General features: G+C 37.0%; 1 protein-coding gene across 1 annotated transcript in view; it reads left to right on the forward strand.

The window, feature by feature from the left end:
- Positions 1 to 11,807, forward strand: part of ESR1 (estrogen receptor 1) — a 111,252-nt gene extending 99,445 nt beyond the window's left edge. The window contains exons 6-8 of the mRNA XM_032184990.1: positions 3,306 to 3,439; positions 10,015 to 10,198; positions 11,573 to 11,807. Of these exons, the coding sequence (XP_032040881.1) occupies positions 3,306 to 3,439; positions 10,015 to 10,198; positions 11,573 to 11,807 (553 nt within the window). The remainder of the gene's footprint in view (positions 1 to 3,305; positions 3,440 to 10,014; positions 10,199 to 11,572) is intronic.
- The last annotated feature ends 7,590 nt before the right edge of the window (positions 11,808 to 19,397 follow it).

A 19,397-nucleotide genomic window follows, 5' to 3' on the forward strand; every position in this document is an offset into this window, starting at 1 on the left:
CAATTTGTTGTTTGCACATGTGAATATTTATTATGGAGTTCTTTGGTATTTCACACACCAAGGCAAATGAGATTAGAAGGTATTTAGAATCTCTTGAATTTACATAATTTTTGTTTATCACCTATCATATGAATTCAGCTGGTGGGAAATAGACACACAAGGAGATTTAGGCACATGGACAAAATGTTGCAAGTCTAGAGATTCTTATCCATAAGTTATACCTATTGGCAAGAAATTCTTGACGGGAATATTGTCTTGTAATATTCCTTTGTTCTTTGAAATATTTTTGTAAAAGGTACCTGATAATAATTCTTATTTGCTGTTAAAATATCTTTTCAATTTTATGAGTTTCCATAAGGTATTTTAAACTATTTAATTTTACAAATAAAAGTACTTGGTTTGCAATTTGTTCAGTCTGTGTTGGAACTCTTTTGAACACTGACTGTCAGTAATTTGATGGGTTATAGGAAACAAGTAGATGTCTTAGCCAGACTTGAAGATTATTATTATTATTTTTTAATATGCATGGTTTGCAATGTGGCCTAATGATACTTTTCAATTCTCCCTAATTCTGAAATGCTAAATTCTTAAGCTAACCTTAATGATTGGTATCATTTAAATTATTGCAACATCATTGAAGGCTTTTAGTCCTCTGAAACTGTGCTGAATTGTATATGTGCAAGTTAATCTTCCTCTAGTTATAGACATGAATATTAATTGTACCAGAAACAGCAGAAATTGTCTCACTGTAAAGGTTCATGTTTGTTTTCTTTCAACTGAATTTAAATTTTATCAGACAAAACAGATTCTGAGGCAATAGAAACTGTTCATATTCTCATGCCTTGCTTTGAGTGCCTGATTTTTATTTGTTTTTGATTTGCCAGTGGTGCTATTAAATACTACTTTGCCTTTGTTTATTTTATTTATGTTCAAACAGAGGAGGAATATAATTGAATCCAACCAGTGAAGTTTTTCAGCAAGGTGGTCTTTGCTGAAGAGTTTCTTCTATCTAACATTGAGCAGTATAATTGACAAGTCATCACTGAAAAATCCATGTTCAAATTCAGCCTTCAAGCAAAAGAGGCATAACTGGGAATTACAAATTCACGATTTACATTCAAATTCACAATTTATATTTGAATTTCAAGTTCAAATATACCAGGCTGAGATCAGTCCTTTAGCTCTGCTCATCCTTCAGGGCATTGTGAATGAGGTGCCACAGGCATTACGTGCTCTACATGAAACATTGCACTGAATCTGCCTGCCTGCCAACCATAGGACATAGACATCAGTCCAAGACTTTTTACACTGCACTTGTTACCGTAGCCTGGGGAATCCTAATACATGAAATTACAAGTGTAGCTGGTCATTTCTTAAAAGCTGCTGCAGTTTAAATCACTATTTCTTAAGTGAACATTTTAGAAGCCAGAATAGGCCATGTAAATTGCATTCCCAAATGTTTCAGCTTGTGACTGGGTGCCTGCTGAGCAATGGAAATCACATTTTCACAAGTGAAATGCATGGGGAGAATTAGGGAGTGCTCAATGTGCAGCTGGTAGGTAGCCCATAGGGACCTAAAGCAAGAAGGAGCAACCAATCCTCCTTATTAAATTATTCCTACTCTGCACTCCCAAGGCTGAGTCATCTCTTTCTCACAGAAAAGTCATCAAATTTGTGCAGCTATAACAGTGACTGAAAATCTTGCTCCATAGGCCGTGCTTACAAATCTCCCTAGTATCTGATGCAGTGCTAGAACTCAAACCCTAACCTCCCACTTCCAATGATACACTGGATAAGCATATCATTTCTTTTATATTACTGTTTTTTAACCAACACCCTGATGGCTGTTTTAAGGGAGTGTCTCTCAGTTTCTTTTCTTGACATTGTTCTGCTTTGTTTAAATATTTCTGAAAGCAGATGAAATAGCTTCTGTAACATGCCATAGTCACTGGTGGATATGTCCTGCTCTGTGGTATATGAGATGTAGATTTAAGATCAAGCACCATGTTAAACTGAACAGGGGTTTGAACTCAAAAGGTGGCACAAGTGCTCACCCATGTCCTCTCCCCTTCTTTGACCCAGGTTTAGGTTTAGGAAGGATCTGGAAGTGCAAAGAATTTTCTCAGACTGTAGTCAAAGAGGAAGGCGAGTATCAAAGGAGGCTCAGGCAAGAGTTTAGACATTAGCTAAGAGGTCTTGACAACATGGCTGCTCCAGGAATGAGGTGGGTGTGTCTGTGCTGGTAGTGTTGTTTTTGCCATGGTGAGATTAGGAGACGCTTAATCTGTGTTTGCAGTACAAATTACAGTGTGACAGCCATCTGATCATCTGAAATTTCCTTTGCGTTTTCTTACAGTGATAATCTGAAATTTTTATCCCATATATAAAAAATAGTATATTTTTAGTCAGCAACTCTGATCAGTCATTGAGATTTATATATTAAAATTTCACTCAGGAAGTCCTAATGAAATTAAAAGTAGGTAGTTTTTGGTAAAAGGTAGTACTGTAAATGATCTAAAATTCCATGACCAGAAAATTTGCAGACAAAATTTTCATTAAATTACATACTGTCTTCATTAATTCTTGGATGTACAAGATGAAAATTTGTGAGTGAGAATACCTGGTGTTGTGAGCAGAGGGAAGTGTTTAATTGACATTATTAGTGAATGCATGAAGATTCTCCCTCAGCTTAAGACCATCTTTGTTTAAAGTTGTACTGTAGGAAGAGAGTTGGTTTCTGATGTGAAGTTGAAGCTTTAATCAGACACACTCATACAAATAAGACTTTGGCCCAATGAGTCCTTCCTGAGTTCATGGCTTATTCTTTATGGAGGTGTGCTGCTTGCAGAAGAAAAATGAAAAATGTGAGAAGCATATTGGAACATTATGACATTCCAGGTAGAAACAAGTACAAAATGAGCTATGTAAGTTGAAGGAAAAAAAAAAAAAAAAAAAAAAAGGAGAAAAAGCAAAACATGAAAAAGAAATCAAAATGTAGTTTTAAATGTAGTTTTAAACATTTTTGTGTCCTGAATGTAAGGGTTTGGTTGAATCAGTCTCAAATGTTCCACCACAGTAATGCCAGGAAAAACATAATTTATTTATTTATTCATTTTATTTGGGAAACTGGGAATCATGCTTTTGTAATCACACATACAACCAGGGAGCATTAAGCAGGAAGTCACATGCTAGCAGTCCTCTGAGGTTTGACAAATCAAATTGGAGGGGAATGGTCCAGGGGAATGAAAAGCTCATACTACCAAGATAAAGCTGTGAATATCTCCCCCTTGATGGTATTCACACAGGAATCAAGGGAAATGTGTAGAGGGCATGGTGGAAATCTTTGACATGCTGCTGGCTACTGCTGCTCGGTTTCGCATGATGAACCTTCAAGGGGAGGAATTTGTGTGCCTTAAGTCCATCATCCTGCTCAATTCTGGTAAGTGGTGTGCTTTGCTGTCACTCAGGTAATTGTCATTGCTTCTGCATGCAGTTTGAGTGCTGCTTGCTGTCTCTGGTGATGTTTTCATTTTGAGGCAGCAGCAACTGAAAGTGCTATCAAGAAATATGGGCAGAACCACCAGGTAGGGATGAAAGAGAGCAAATCTGGTCAGTGGTGTGGATTGGACCCAGCAAATTAACATGACCAGAGGTTGATACACTGCATGCAGCTGGCTTGGAGGACAATTGGAGCACTGTGTTGAACTAGGAATTGGTAGGTCTTGTTAAAGTCCTGATTACAAGGCACTGAGGTAGCTGGAGCCACACTGCAGGCATCCAAAGGCAATACTTAGTTATAAACCAGGGCCTATGCTTTCCTTTTTATTTATTTATTTATTTTTTTTGACAATGGCAAAATGAAGAGAAAGAATGGCAACGATGTAAATGAGATTATCATGATTGTTTATGTTAAAATACAACCACCTAATACTGGTGCCAGCAATTTATACTTCCTTTATATTTGATGAAATTATTTTTAGGCTGTAAATCTCATTCTAAATAAACTTAGAATAAATAAATAAATAAACAACTAGACAATAAGCCTAGCTATAGATAAAAATATCTGAAGTTATCTGATGAATTCTTCATCACATCATTGAAATAAGTAAATAAAAGTTGAAGAGTGTTGCAGAAAGTTTCTGTTGCACAACATTCTTCTTTTTATTATCATTATCATTTTTTTTCTGGAGAAAAATCTCCAGACAATTCATTTTAGATGCAGAAATGAAACCCACAACATCCTTATAACAATGATAGAGGTCTAAAATAATAATGTGGGCACCAAAGGCAAAATTTTAGATTCAGTTCCCTGCTAAGTTGTTATCTAATGACTAAAAATGCCAAAGTTTTCCAGCCCTGAGGATTTACTTGTTCTCCACTTTTCCTGCTGTGTTTAAAGTTGTAGACAGTATCAGCCTCCAGACAAAGCACATGTGGAGAGCTGTGTGTCTCTTTTATCCTGTAGTCTAGCAGACCACTTGCTCAAGTTGCATGAAATGCAAAATCAATTAATTCTTATCAAAAGGTGATTCTAATCACACCAGACTTTGTCATACCATTCAGGCACTTAGTCTTTTATGGAAACAACCCGATCTAAATAAAATAAATAATAAAGCAGAACTATTTACTTATATAACCATATACATGTATAAAATAGTCCAATTAAGTTCTATGAGATATTAATATAGTTCAGATTTTATTGTGATTGCCACTAATTACCAAAAAGTGACATCTGAGGCAAGCACCTGACATATTAGATGAATGAAGAGCTATTGTTTTTATCTTGGATGCCAAGGTGGGATAATTGTAATTAAATACATTTTGAGATTTTTTTTTTCCTTTTGTTGTCCTGATAATTGTAGGAGACTATTTACTAAAGTTAAATGCTCTTCCAGAAAGGCAATGCTGCTCCAGATTTTTAGCTAATATAAGCAAATGTGATTATCTTCTTAAATAAATCTAGTTCTGAATTAGAATTAGAAAATACATAGAATTGGAAATTTGAATGAAATGTGTTAGACGTACAAGTTTTGAATGTGAAGTCCTCGAGTTATAATGTTGAGTTTTTGCCCCACTTCTGTATTTAATATGGATCCAGAAAAATAATTTTGTTATTTAGACATAGCCCTGTCAGGCATATCCTTTGTAAGCACATCTCTTTTCCATTAATGGTGCTTTCTGTTTCAAGATTTCTCTAAGAAAAAATTGTAAAAAGACCTGCAGCCAGTACATCCAGTAATAGTAAGAGGCAGACTTCCTTCTTCCCATAAGAGAGATGGGCCCACTAGGCGAGGCTAGGAGCTATGGATCTTCACTCCTTCAAGGTTCAGGACCACACAACAGGTTTGAAATAATGGTGTTTATACGGTAGAAGGTCAGAGTTGATCTGATGTTCTGGTGAATGATCTGATTTAGAGTGTTTTTATTTATTTGTATGTTTATTTATTACATTAAATTAAATTTTATATTTGCTCAGAAGGCTGGCATTTTTACAAGAGCTTTGGTGATGATGGCTCAGAAGGAATAGCTCAGGCTAAGCTGTTACAGGTTCATGATGAAAACAATTTATACCATTGTTACGTGGATCATCATGTGCTACTCTGGTTTGCATACTGCACTCATTGTAGTATTTCTGAGTACACTGTAAACTGAATGTATACGTAAATACGGCCACAGAATGTATGTCCGTATTGATTTTCACTGACTTTATGCATAAGGGTAATTTTCTATTTCTGTTTTTACATTCCTTTAATCAAAGTATTTTATAACTGTCAGAGGAGTTAACTACAGGATGGTCGGAATGTGGACACAAGCTTCTGAATGTCAGATCCCTTTTAGGAAGCTAGGCTGCATTACAGAGGCAGAGGAATAGGATAATTTGGGGTATGTGTAATATCTGTTTAAGTGTTGTTTGGCATAGATATTCTGAAATGACTTCTGTAGATGCTTTACTTCGTGAAATATAGCCAGCTTCCCTGAAGCAAAGTGCTGGACACACATGAAATGTTATGTGCTTATGTGCTCCGAAGCACACATGGTATGTGATCTACGAGGAGAGGCTGAGAGAGCTGGGTATATTCGGCCTGGAAAAGGGAAGGGTGAGGGACAGCTGTCCTTAGATAGCTTATGAGCAGGTTACAGAAAAAACAGGGAAAGACTTTTCTCGGAGGTGAGTAGAAAAAAATTCCTTCCAGTGAGACAGCTTAAGCACTGGAACAAGATGGCCAGAAAGATGATAGGATCTCCATCCTCGGAGATACCAAAACTCAACTGAGCACCCTCTGGGCAGGTTGATCTGACCCTGAAGTTACACCTATTTGAGGAGAACAAAACCTCCATTCTAGCCTACACTTTCTCAAAGGTTAAACATATATATATACTCAAATCTTTTACTAAAGAAACAGCAGATACACACAAAATGATCTCTTCATCTCTGCTATTTATATTATATACACATATGATTAAATCAGCTGATCTTAAAAGGTTAAAAAAAAATCCAAAACTGAATTGCACTAATTATGCTACACTTCATATTTAAAAGCATTTTCTATTTGCATTCTAAAAGTCCATGTGGAGTTTATTCCCCAAGTGTACACAAACATTTTGTTGTTAAATCCTTGGATATGTTAGTCTTTCCACATGAGGCAGGGCTGTTTGCTTTTGCTGGACATTTATTATTATTATTATTTTTTTTTTACAGCATCTTTCAAGGCTGTTTAATATCTTTCTACTGCTTTTCCATGTGGTCTTAACATTTTTATTTTTTTATTTTTATTTTTATTTTCCCTCAGTGTGTGTGGAAAAGATGGAAGGTTTTGTTTATAAAGCAAAATATACATTTATGCTGCTTCCAAATTTTTCCTGAGATATCAAGGAGACAGCATGTCTGTAACAACAAGGACATCACTGTCTCCAGCTAAATAACAAAACCAAAGGTGCCCCTCTAAAGCTGCAGCAATGTCTTTTGACTAAAAAGCAAAACTGGATCTTTGAAAACCACGTTCAGCTCAATAACAGAATGCCGTTTCTTACGAACATTCATGTTCTAAGAAACATGAAAGGGCAACAAAATGCCAGATGTTTTACTTTTGAGTAATCATCTCTTCATTTTGGAGACACAGATTTTGGTCACATCTTCCTTAGCAGCTGATTTACTTAGTTTTCTGATAAGTCCACAGAGATGGTAAGATTTTGCTGATTTTATGTATCCTGTAAAATTCCCTGATGCATCATTCCTGTGACTGTTATTCTTTTGATTTTCCCTTCTCATGTAGAATTGTGCTTTTAATTGATTTCTTTATTTTGGTGGTGGAGAATTACATGAGTGCATTGTACAGAGCTGAACTTGCTCTTTGCTCAGCCTGACTTGCTACAGATACAGACCGATGGGGCTTGATAGAAGGGAAAAAGACCCTTGGTTTGTTTTGTGAGAATGAACACAATGTAAATATGTTTTAAACCAGGATTTATTGTGATAGAAAATATTTAGAGGACGTTCTCCTCTACAGCAATGCCTATATCAGTGTATATAGCAATACTTGTATATAGCAAAACTTTACCATGATATACCAACGACTGGCACAGTAGCGCTGCAGTCCCTGAGGAAATCTGTGTACATAGTTTTTTGTTTGGGCACAGCCTTGTAGGCTTTGCTTTTTCACAGGGCAGTGCAGTCTCTAGTCTCTCTCCTATGATGTTTTTCAATAATGACATATAGCTGGAAAACCAACCGGTAGCTATTCAATTCTGCTCTCGGCTTTCTGTCTGCTTCAGAGCTTGGAAAGACCTTTGAGACTGTTAAATTTCACTTTGCTAAGACAATTTTTCTGCACTCTTGTTTCAAAACTCTGCTTGTGAGTGTGTGTCTATGATGGATATCTGGTATTTCTTTTGGGGAAATTTCTGGTCATTGGCCTGAGGCAGGAGCAGTCATTTGGGGTAGAAAGCAAAACCAATTGTCATTTTTCTTGGCAGTTATTGATGGGCATTTACCTGAAGTCTCTTCATTTTGGGGGGAGTGTTTTTTGTTTATTTTTGATTTATACTTTTTAATAGCTTCTGGAGTCATCCAGCTGAGAAAAACCCCAAGAGCAGTTTCTTTACAGTGAATTCATCTCAGTAAAAATAACAATCATTCAAAGCTTTGTGAGAAAAGAGGCCATTGTACTATCTGTCTATATCAAATTCGAAGCAATAGTCACTACCAAAATAAAGAGCTCTGACTATTGGTTTGCAGAAGCTGTGCTGTATTTCTGTTGCCCTTTTGTTTTGTTTCTGATTTTGAACAGCCTCTCTCTCACATATACACATACTCACAAATTTATGTTTCATTTTAGAGCAAAAGACCAAAGTTGTAAAACCTACTTACAGGTTACAGTATTTCTAGCTACCGGGTCCTTGACATACCAGGATGATATGAGGATGTGAGACACATCACAAAGATGGTTAAAAAAAATAAAATAAATAAAAAAAAGTAATCTCAGTTCCCTGACTGCTCTGACACATGAATAAATATGCTTATCTTCAAATCTGATGGCATAATGCCCAGCTGCAAACAGTACAAACAAGCTGGAGTACATGTGTTACTGCGTGTGTGTGTTTTAGTGCATTTTTTTTTATTATTATTATTTTTTAATATCCCTAACTGGATTGCATATTTTGCTATATATGATGCTTTAAAGAAAAACTAAACGAATAGCAATTCCATGAACCATTTTTTTTTCTTTCCAGGGACCAAAACCAACCAAACAAATAAACCCCCCACAAATTACTTCTTGGCTATGTAAGTTGATGCAGAAAGCATAAAACACAGGATTTGTCAAGTACTTTATGGAGACAGGTCAATGAAGACAGGTCATGATCAAGCCTGTTTGATTGTATCAGCATACATACTTCTTAAGCTGTTTCTCACTCAAGGATGGATTATACTAATACAAACTATCTAGAGTTGGAAGATCAATCCAGAAAATTTAAAAAGTAGTTCTGAAGGCAACAGCTGCCATTTGGTAGCATAGTGTTACTGTGACATGCTTCACATTTGTTGTGTGTTTTCCTCCAGAATGAAGTCCAGGTAAAAAAGTGTAGAATAGTATGGAACTTCCAAGGGAGAAATCTGATGTGTTTCATGTACCCAAGAAGCTGCTACTCACGGAAAATAGCTTTTTCTAGGTGTAGAGAGGCTTGCTGGAGGGGGATGGTTTGATCTCTGGAAAAAATTTCCTCCTGGTCCAAATCTTTCATGTAGTTCAATTTCAAGAAGCCATGAAAGATGGTTATATTGAAACGGGTTTCAATATAGCCAACCTAGTTGGTTGAGAGGGTCTTGTTGAGGCCAGTGCTAGTTTTATTTACATGTGTTGTAACATATTATTCAGTCCTAGATTGCCTAGCAAGTTACCAGAACCCAAACATTAAACAGCAGAGAAAATGGGAAAAACTGCTGACAGCCTGGGCTGGGTCAATCAGTACGGCAGAGTTCTCAAGTAGCAACAGCATCTCCTTCTTTTGGAGCTGCGTGATCAAGAGAGGCGAGCAGCCTGAGGTCAGGTCTACCTCCAGGATATGGGTGACCCCTGCCACCCCTTGTTTCTGCTCTGTCCACAGTGACCAAATCCAGGCTTCAGGGTGGGATGAAAGTTGTCTCATGGCCAAGACTGTGTTCTTCATGTTTCTGTGAGCTGTTTAGTTTCCTTATTCTCTTCCTTAAATGAATGGATTAATTCGGTGTACAGCCCCCTAGATAATGCCTCTATTGCCCAGCAGCCCTTTCTGGGAGATTTATTTTTTACCCTGTGCTTCTCTAAGCCACTCTTTCCTGTTTCCTGACTGTCACCACATCCTTCCCAACTGTCAGGAGATGACAAGTTTATATGCAGAGGTGCCTTCCAAAGTAGCTCCTTCTCACAGGCAGCTCCTATGGTTTAATAGAGCTGAAGAGGGCAGCCACAAGGTCTGACTCTATCAAAGTAATTTTTGCCTGTGGTTTGTTTGTTTTCTTTCTCCTCCCTACTCCAGGTGTGTACACTTTTCTTTCCAGCACCTTGAAATCCCTGGAAGAGAGAGACTATATCCACCGTGTTCTGGACAAAATCACAGATACTCTGATACATTTAATGGCTAAGTCAGGTCTTTCCCTGCAGCAGCAGCACCGGCGCCTGGCTCAGCTTCTCCTCATCCTCTCTCACATCAGGCATATGAGGTGAGAGCAAGCACAAGGTTAGGTGCAGGGAGGTTTCACAAATGCACAGGTGTGCTTGGAGTTGTGCTTTTATTCATGGAGTGAAAACTGTGTGCATTATATAAAAGATAGATCATTGTCCTCTTTCCATAAGTATATATGGAGCTTCTGCACGAAACAGTATGCTGGATTATGGTGTGAAAGGGGTAAACATTTTCCCAATTTGTTTCTTCTTCTTCTTCTTTTTTTTTTTTTTTTTTTTTTTTTTTTTCCTTTTCCTTCACTTCTAGCTTTGACAGTGCCACTGTCTGCTTTTAACACTATGTGCCTTGTTATTCCGTTTGAAAGGTATCAAGCAGATGAAAAACAATGTAACAGCAGCCTAGTTTTACAAATTGTGGTCTCCTTTAAGATAAGATTTAATAAAACTCTTGCTTTTGTATAGCCACCTCTCACAAGTGGCTTGATTGCAAATCACTTCAGAAAAGAGATTATTATCATTATACGTATCTTATGGGTGAAGATAAAATGCAGATCTTCTGAGTCCCAATCTAGAGCACTGTGCCCTTTGCTAATTAGAGGTGAAGTGCCTGAGGCATTCAGTTTGTTGGTAGTCTCAGCAGTCATTCTCCCTAATGTAATTACCTCTTAAGGCAGCTGCTCACTAGCTGGAGTGTGTGCAGCATGACAAGCCCATACAAAGACACAGTAGATATTTTAGTTTTATGAAGTAATAAGAGGCATTGCTGTTATACAGATTTTAATTTTCATTATCTCAGTTAATAAAATTAAAATTATATTAATTACCACAAAGTAGCTAATGAAGCTGAGACATAAAGATTTTAAATACTAGACTGACATACAGACTTTCAGGAAAAAGCTAAGGGGTATGTGTTTTATATGTATCTTTTGGGGGAGTTTCTTTGTTCTCATGTTAATCACCTTTTTGGTGTTTGTTTTCTTAAGAATTTGAACAACTAAGGAAGTTCAGATGCACAGTGAATTACTGTTTCTATAGTTTGCAAAGATAGCATTAACTCAAATTGGCCAAAAGGTTATTTTCTAGGGAAAAAAAAAAAAAAGTTCAATTATGGAAAACCAAGATTCATCCCAACCATGTAATCAAAGTGCCTAAATTAGGAGTCCATTTGCTCTAGGTCACCTCTTAGGCAAAACAGAAAATAGGCACATTTTAGAAGGCAATTGCTCATGGGCAGCCTGAATAGTTCTTTGAAGCTGACTTCTGCAAACTGTAGAAGGAGTGTGCATCAATTAAGATGCTAAGTTAATTGTTTTGAACAAGGTGGAATTTATTTGAACCCAGCTATGATTAGCTGACAGCTTTTTTTTTATAGCACATTCAGAAAGTAACTGTTGTTTCATTAAAACCCACAGCAACAAAGGAATGGAGCACTTGTACAATATGAAGTGCAAAAACATAGTTCCACTCTATGATCTCTTGCTGGAGATGCTGGACGCTCACCGCCTGCATGCCCCAGCAGCCAGGAGTGCTGCACCAATGGAAGAGGAGAACCGGAGCCAGCTGACGACTGCATCAGCTTCTTCTCATTCCTTGCAGTCCTTTTACATAAACAGCAAAGAAGAGGAGAATATGCAGAATACAATATAAACAAAAGTCAGCATATATAATGGTATGAGAAACCCAGCAGCGTACTACCTAGCTCATGCTTCATTTCATCTGCAGTGCCACTCATGTAAACACTCCAATGACATCAGTAACCTGTATTTTCCATTTGAGTGTTTGTCAAGCGCTTGCCTAAATTGATTGCTTATTCTAACTGAAAGACGTTTCATTGCTATGGACGGCCAGCAAGGATTGGCAGGCTAACTTAATTTGAATTTGCAGTGTTTTAATTTATTTTTGCATGCAAGTTGGGTAAGTCTTAATATAAACTTAAACATCCATTTTACCATAACTTAATAGGCCATACCAGCCATGCATATTGGTATCTTCCTGAGTGGGAGCCTTTGTTGATATCCACCCCAAATTCTGAGCCCATTTAATCCTTGAATTGCTTGAAACTTTGAAGAAGTTTGATAGATTCTGAATAAGTTTTAGTGAGGGATAATGGAAAGCTGATTGGCATCTAAGTGTGTCACAGTGAAACTGTACTACTAGTGGCTGCCTTGGTAGTTTAGGTAGATTTCTGCCTCTCTTCTTCCTACAGTAGAAAGTACCCCCTTTCTTAAAATTTCTGTTTTGCCTTACTGGCTTACATCACCAGATAGCTCCCTTTCAAGATCATACTGACCAAACTTCTAGGTCCTTTTATCATATCTTCTAGCCAAATTGCATTGTGTGTATCGTATCCTATGAAGCTAAATTGTTCTGTTGTTCAGCAGTGTTTAAAACAAGGGCAAAATAGCAAGCAATGATAATATAGATAATTGCTCTTGAGTCAGATCACGTGAGTACAAAAACTCATCATGCCAGAAAAGAACCAACAACAAAAATTAAAACTCACCTTATCGCACATACGTTGTTTTATGAAAAACAAAAAAACAAGAACAAAACCAAAAACTTTCCCTCTCCTTTGCTTTGTTGTGCTACAAACCAAGGGGTGATGACGTCATAAGACTGGCATAGGAGTGTGGGATTGTCCCATTCATGGCAGTCCTGCCTACATGGACTGTTGAGGGCCAGCAGAGCCAGAACAGTAGGTTTTGCATTGGCTTTCTTCAGCTATTGTTGGGGCAAACTCAGAAATCACTGTTAAGTTCCATCTCATCTATGATATCAGAAGTGGACAGTGTGTCTCAGATACGGTGAAGACTCCAGGACTGCATGCTCAGGTGAAAGGAAGGTAAATCTGGCTTTCTCCATGCATGTGTGTAACAGTTCTTCATGCAGTTAGTTGGATTCTTCACATCAACCATAAATATACAAAAGGTCCACTGACAGTAAGTATTTCAGCAACTCATGAAGGAGAGACACTGAAAAGAAAGACCGACCTATCCGTACTGTCCAAAACAGGATTTGGTGCTGCTGTTTGACTGCCTCTAGGATAGAAAACTAAACATGTCAGGGAATGTTGCTGGGTACTGGAATGTGATTATTATATATGTCGGGGATGATTTATTAGTTTAATGATAATCTTTGCCTGTGCTATCTGCATGTCTGGTTTTCAGGTGCAGTTTGAGAGTTAGCATGGACCACCAGGGACTAGTTCAATAGCTGGTTGGAAGTGACCACCTGTCAGCAAGGAAGTTCTATAGCATGTGTATAGGCTACTTCATGGCAGCAGGCCACAGTGCTAGAGGAGGGTTTGGGGATGCTTCTTTTACTACTATAGTCAATGTCTTTATGTTAGGTTATGCTGATTGGAATATCCTGTAACTAATTATAGGAAATAGTGTAACTAATGCGGTACAGGAGTGCCTATGTCTAACCATGCTCACTGTTAGACAAGCAGAAGTGAGTTTTCAGTGAGTTTCAGTTACATAACAATTGTGAAGGCAGCAAGGCATAGGATGAGTTTGAGCTCCATGTCAAGGATTCAACTTTTTAGTGAGTGTAGATAACGATGTCCATAACAATTTAATGTACATATCCGAGGATACGCGCAGTTTAAAAGTCTAAAGATAGATGCTACCTACATGCTTGAGAAGATTCCTTGAAAACAGTGCAAGTCTGAATGTGTGAAGCAATCACTGTAAGTGAATAGGCCTTCTATTGATGCATATTATAGTATCTTTTTTTTTTTTTTTTTCTGATGTGTTGAAGGAGTTGTATTTTTATGTATTTAGTAGAGTGTGTGTGTGTGTGTGCGTGTAAGTTCGGTACCTAAGGGCTTTTGGAAGGCTTCAAAATGCCTTGAAAAAAAAATGCACGTTTTATTTTTGTTTGTTTTGTTTAGTAGCTGGTTTTCAAATGTGTTAGAAAAATCATGAATGCCCTGAAATGAGTGCAGGTTAAGATTTGAATGGAGCACAGGAATTCCTGTAGATACACTTAAGTGCTTACATTGTCATTATTCATTTGTAGCCCAGTGTGCATTAGAGCTGCTTTTTCAATGCTCTGTGTGCAGCTTGTGTGTTCTCTATGACAGAACACACGGATCAAGCCTGTGGCTCATCAGCTGCTAAGAAAATTAGTTTAAATAAATGCCTTGCATTTATTTACATCCAAGAAGAATTCATTGTATTGATTTCAGTGTAAATTTGGCCTCAAAGAAAAAAAAAAAAGTTGATGGAGAGCAATCCACAACAAAGGTCCAGATTCCGATGATATTTACATAGGTTAATACCAATGCACTCTACAGATTGTCCCAGTGAGGCTGGACAAGCATGATTTGGAGTGGTATGCAGCAGACAGAACGGTATCAAAATGTGGCTTGTAACATAAGAAATAATCAGTGAGTTTGCAGTTATAATTACAAATGTTCTCCTAAGTTGAGCCCTGGCAATGAAGTTACTTAGTCAACCAGTCCCCCCGCGTATGCTGCAGCACCACCAAGGGCATTCAGGAAAGAAAAAGAGTGATTCACAATGATACATTCATTTACCTTGGGGCAGTTTCATGATCTGTGTCTTTAACTTGTTGATGATCTTTTATTTGAAGTAGCACCTTAACGAATATAGTAATCTTCCCATAGTTATCTATAAAGATGATTGTCCACATACCAGACAGCTGAATGTAGCTCTTCAACAGATTAAACAAATTATATGCTATAAATGTGGCAACTTTTTTCATATGTAATTCTGAATTATGCTCTCACATATGCAGAAAATTGTGCCTGCCATTTGGTAATTATTATTTCACAGGATGCTATTTCATGTGTATATATACATATATATATATACATATACATATATACTTTATATTTGCAGCTGACAAACCAGTACTACCTGAATACCTGGTGCTGGATATTAAACAAAAATATATAGCATGTAAAAAAAAAAAAATCAAAGAAAAATATTCAAGGCAGCTAATTATGCTTTTACCAAAACATTCATAGTGATGTCTCTGGACAGCTAATGAAAGAATTATTTTATAATGTTTATATGTGGATTTTTTTAAAAAACAAAAACAAGCAAACAAACAAAAAAATACTAACACAAGAAAGCCCTAGAAACATAGGCAATGTAATACCAGCATAAACCAACTAGAACTAGACCAGATGAACTTGCTTTGCTTGAGAATATGGTTGTTGTTACTGAAATATTACCAAAAAAAAGAAAAAAAAAGAAAAAAAAGGAGGAGACAGGAGCAGTGATGATAGAGTGATGTGTAGCACCCAGTTGAGTGAGTTTCCAACAATATTTGAAAGCTTCTCTGGTTTGTAGTGGTTCGAGCCATGTCTTCATCTTGCAGACTTTGTCTCAGGTAAAACTCCCAGTTGGGGTTAGTAGGATTTGTACTGGGGAAAAATATTTTAATGAGAGTTTCTTGGTGTGTATTTGTGGTAAATTTTTCTATTAGGTTTCAATGAAATCTCTTTATTATTTTTCTCCTTCTGTAGAGTAAGGGTTTTAACAATTTAAAAAATATATTTAAAAAAACAAAACTGAAATGAGTTCCCATGGCCATTGCAAGGACTGTTAGCAGGTCATTGGAACTTAAATTGGAGAAAAAGAAAAAAAAGAAAACTTCAACTGCCTCCACACCCCTACCCTCAAAACAGGATTTTAATTGGAATCCCTATCGACCCCAGTTGAGGCTGACTGATTTGTTAAGTGTTGAGCTAAATGTTTAAAATGAAACAAACTACCAGCAATGTAAAAATTCTGCCTCACTAGGGTATGAGTATTACCACAGGCTTTGCAGTATGGCAAACCTATCTTGTATATATAAAATGCTACTTTAAAATTAGCATGCAAGCCAACCTAAAGCCAATGGGATTTTATATATAAGGTATTCTAGCTGAATTTATGTGAAGTGCATTTCTTTCCCCAAATAAAGAGATGGCCTTTTTCAATCCTATCTGCAACCATAATATAGTTTTACAGACAGAAATTCAGCATATTTAAAGGAAGGGTCATGTTACCAATGGTATTGTAATACAAACCAGTCTTTGCTGCCACCTGCAACTATAACATAATCTCAAATTAATCAGAGAATTTTAAATTAATATTTCCCTAACATTAATGTCCTACCCTTTCTACTTACAATTTTCTTTCATCTTTCAAATGTAGATAGCCTTATATCCTGATAATTGTTTTCAAAATGATTGTTGCCCAGAGGGGTATTCCGTTTTCCATCGTGTTTAAAAAAAAAAAAAAAAAAAAAAAAAAAAGCTAAAAAAAAATATTTTGCATTCAGATGTGCCTAAACAAATAAAACTAAAATGTATATGCTGCCATCTTGCAAATTAGTATGCTCTGTACTCCTGTGTGCCTATAATTATATGTCTGTTTCTTCAGAAAGTGCCCATTGGAAAATGAAGGGATAGACTGCTGGTCATGAGACTTGCATTAACAAGCCACTTTATGTATCACCTTATTGTATATAAAACTAATGCTTTTGTGTGCACTATGTAGTCTGTCAATGGAAAGCCCTTTCTTTGATATAGGCTCAGATGCCATAATGTATTTGTTGAAGTATTCTGTTCTTTCACTGATGCATATGAAATTATTGATGTCTTTGTTTTGGTGAGTTTTTTTGTTTTATTCTTCTTTTTTTTTTTTTTTTTTTTTCCTCTTTCTTTCTTTGTTTTGCACCTAAAAACTTACAGAGTCTAAATGAAAAATCTGATAGGCTACCTGGATGGTGCAAGATTTTCACTGTATTTGATGTCAAAATAAAGAATTAACCAGAGAAAATTATTTCATTTGTTATCTTTTACATAGTTTTTTTTTTTTTTCCAGTAACTAACCAAATCGTACATTATATACATGATATATGCTAATATACATTACTTTCCAGTAACTAGCTAAATAGTACACTATATATTCTATGTATATGTTACTTTATTATTATTATTATTATTATTATTATTATTATTATTATTATTCAGTTTACTGTACATAATTAATCAGGGGCAAAAATGGTAAGATCATTACCTTCCAACTATTGTCTCAATGATTTTAGACAAGACGAGTAATATACTTTGTACACATGAAACCTCACCCTACAGCTTTTCAAGCATGAATGCAAATTTATAATCCCATAGAAAGCTGGGGTTTGTTGGGCTTTTAAATAGTAGCTGACAAACAGTTCAAAATCATGACTTTTGCAATATGCTTCCATGGTAAATAACTTGACTGAGAGTTGCTACTTTGGCTACCAGTAGTGAGCCAGAGTAATTTGAACAATTTGCACCCATACATGTGCTCAGAGTAATAAGATTGGTTTAAGTGCAGACTCACAGCTCACAAAATTCAAGGGCTTTATACGATTTTCTATCCATTGGACCAAATGAACACTTAGGTCAAATGCCCCTATAGTTCATGGAGAACTGGTTAATGATGACTGCTTCGCTATGATTCTCAATTCACAGGTCCAATCCACAGAAGCAGCTGAAACACAGAATACTCCTGTAAAATCAAAGACCCATCACTGTTCATTTAAAAACCAAACAGCTTAAGTCTGAGCATATTTATACCTGCCTAAATCATACCAATTTGAAGCATCAAGACAGTGCATAGCACCTGCGATTAGGCAGTCCTTTGACCACCTCTTTCCAGAGCACAAAGTGACCACACAGAATCACAGAACAGCAGAGCTGGAAAGGCACCTCTGGAGATTGTCTAGACCAACACCTGGCTCAGAGCTGCATCACATGCCATGCATATTCTGTTCAGTGCCATATCCAGTTGAGTTTTGATTAGCCACAACAGGAGACTCTACAACCTTTCTGGGCAACCTGATCTGGTGTTTGACCACCCTTGCAGAAAGAACAACAACAACAACAAAAAAGTGTTTTGCCATGCTCAGATGGAATTTCTTATGTTTTAATTTGTGCTTGTTACTTCTGGTCTTGATGGTGTACACCACAGTGAAGATCCTGGCTCAATCTTCATTCCCTCCCATCATGTGTCTTCTGTGACGGAAGCTGGTGGATGTCAACTTGCTTCACTCTGTCACAGGAAAAACCCACCAGGAAAAGGCACTCTGATGTCAGGTACTGGGCACATGTCCCCAGCCGGGAGCCAGCCTCATTCCTGATTTCTTATGTCTGTTGGCTGAAGTCATGTGAGAAATTAGGCAGTAATGACAAATTGTTTCTTGTTTCACTGAAGAACTCTTGCAGCTGAAACTCCTAGCTCACCTTTACTGGTCTTACCACTCTTCTTCCCTCACCACATACACAAACCTTTGCAGAACAGCTGACTTCTCCAAAGGCTGTTCCCGTGGGGGAGCCCAGGTACATGCACACAGCCACATGCAGTGGGCTCCCTGCCACACACTTGCTTCCTCTCTTTCCAAATATGTGAGTGATGTGTGTCTTGGTCTGGCATATTTTATTCCATTTAAGTAATTAGAAGGGTATGGCATAGTTAATGCATAACTGAGGAACATACCTGATGGCTTTTACTTTTCTGTCAATTAAGGCAATCTCCTTAATATGCAATGTTAAGAGCTTCTTCACAGGCTACAGCTTGGTGTTCTCAGTCAGACAGCCGAGACAGAGCATGAAGCAAATACAATAAACACACAAATAAAATAAATAGATTCAATTATACATGTTGCAACTGTAAAGACTATTCTTCAAAATTAAATGATGAACTTGTTCTTTTCATTCAGATACTGCTGCATTAAAAGCCCCACGGAAAAGCTCTTCCTTAGGCTGCCTAAGTCTTGCATCTCTTTGCTCATTGTAATAACATTATCTCCACTACCCAGGCAGCGGAGAAAAAAATCCAAATGTAAAAAAGACTTAGCAGCAGTGTGCACAGAGAAAGTATGCCAGCATAATGGCACTGCTTACATGGTCTTTCTTATGCCCAGTCAGGCTCCAATTACTATTATTCACCATGATATCCTGCACATACAGAGGCCTAAATGTAAAAATGTACACAAAGTCTTCAGGACCATTGACCATCAAAATAATAACATTTGGCACTTATCTCACCAGAGACAAGCCTAACCTATTCTCACGTCCCCATAAGAGCTGTGTGTTGGAGTATTTAGGTGTCACTCTGATGTTTTCATTTTTCATGCATGTAGGTGATATAAAATTTATCTTCTGTTTTCCATTCCTACACATTTGTGCAACATTCCGATATGTTACCATTTCAGACAGCTGAAAAATGTGCA

The sequence above is a fragment of the Aythya fuligula genome, chromosome 3 (genome assembly GCF_009819795.1).
Source record: "Aythya fuligula isolate bAytFul2 chromosome 3, bAytFul2.pri, whole genome shotgun sequence".
NCBI classification, from domain to species: Eukaryota; Metazoa; Chordata; class Aves; order Anseriformes; family Anatidae; genus Aythya; species Aythya fuligula.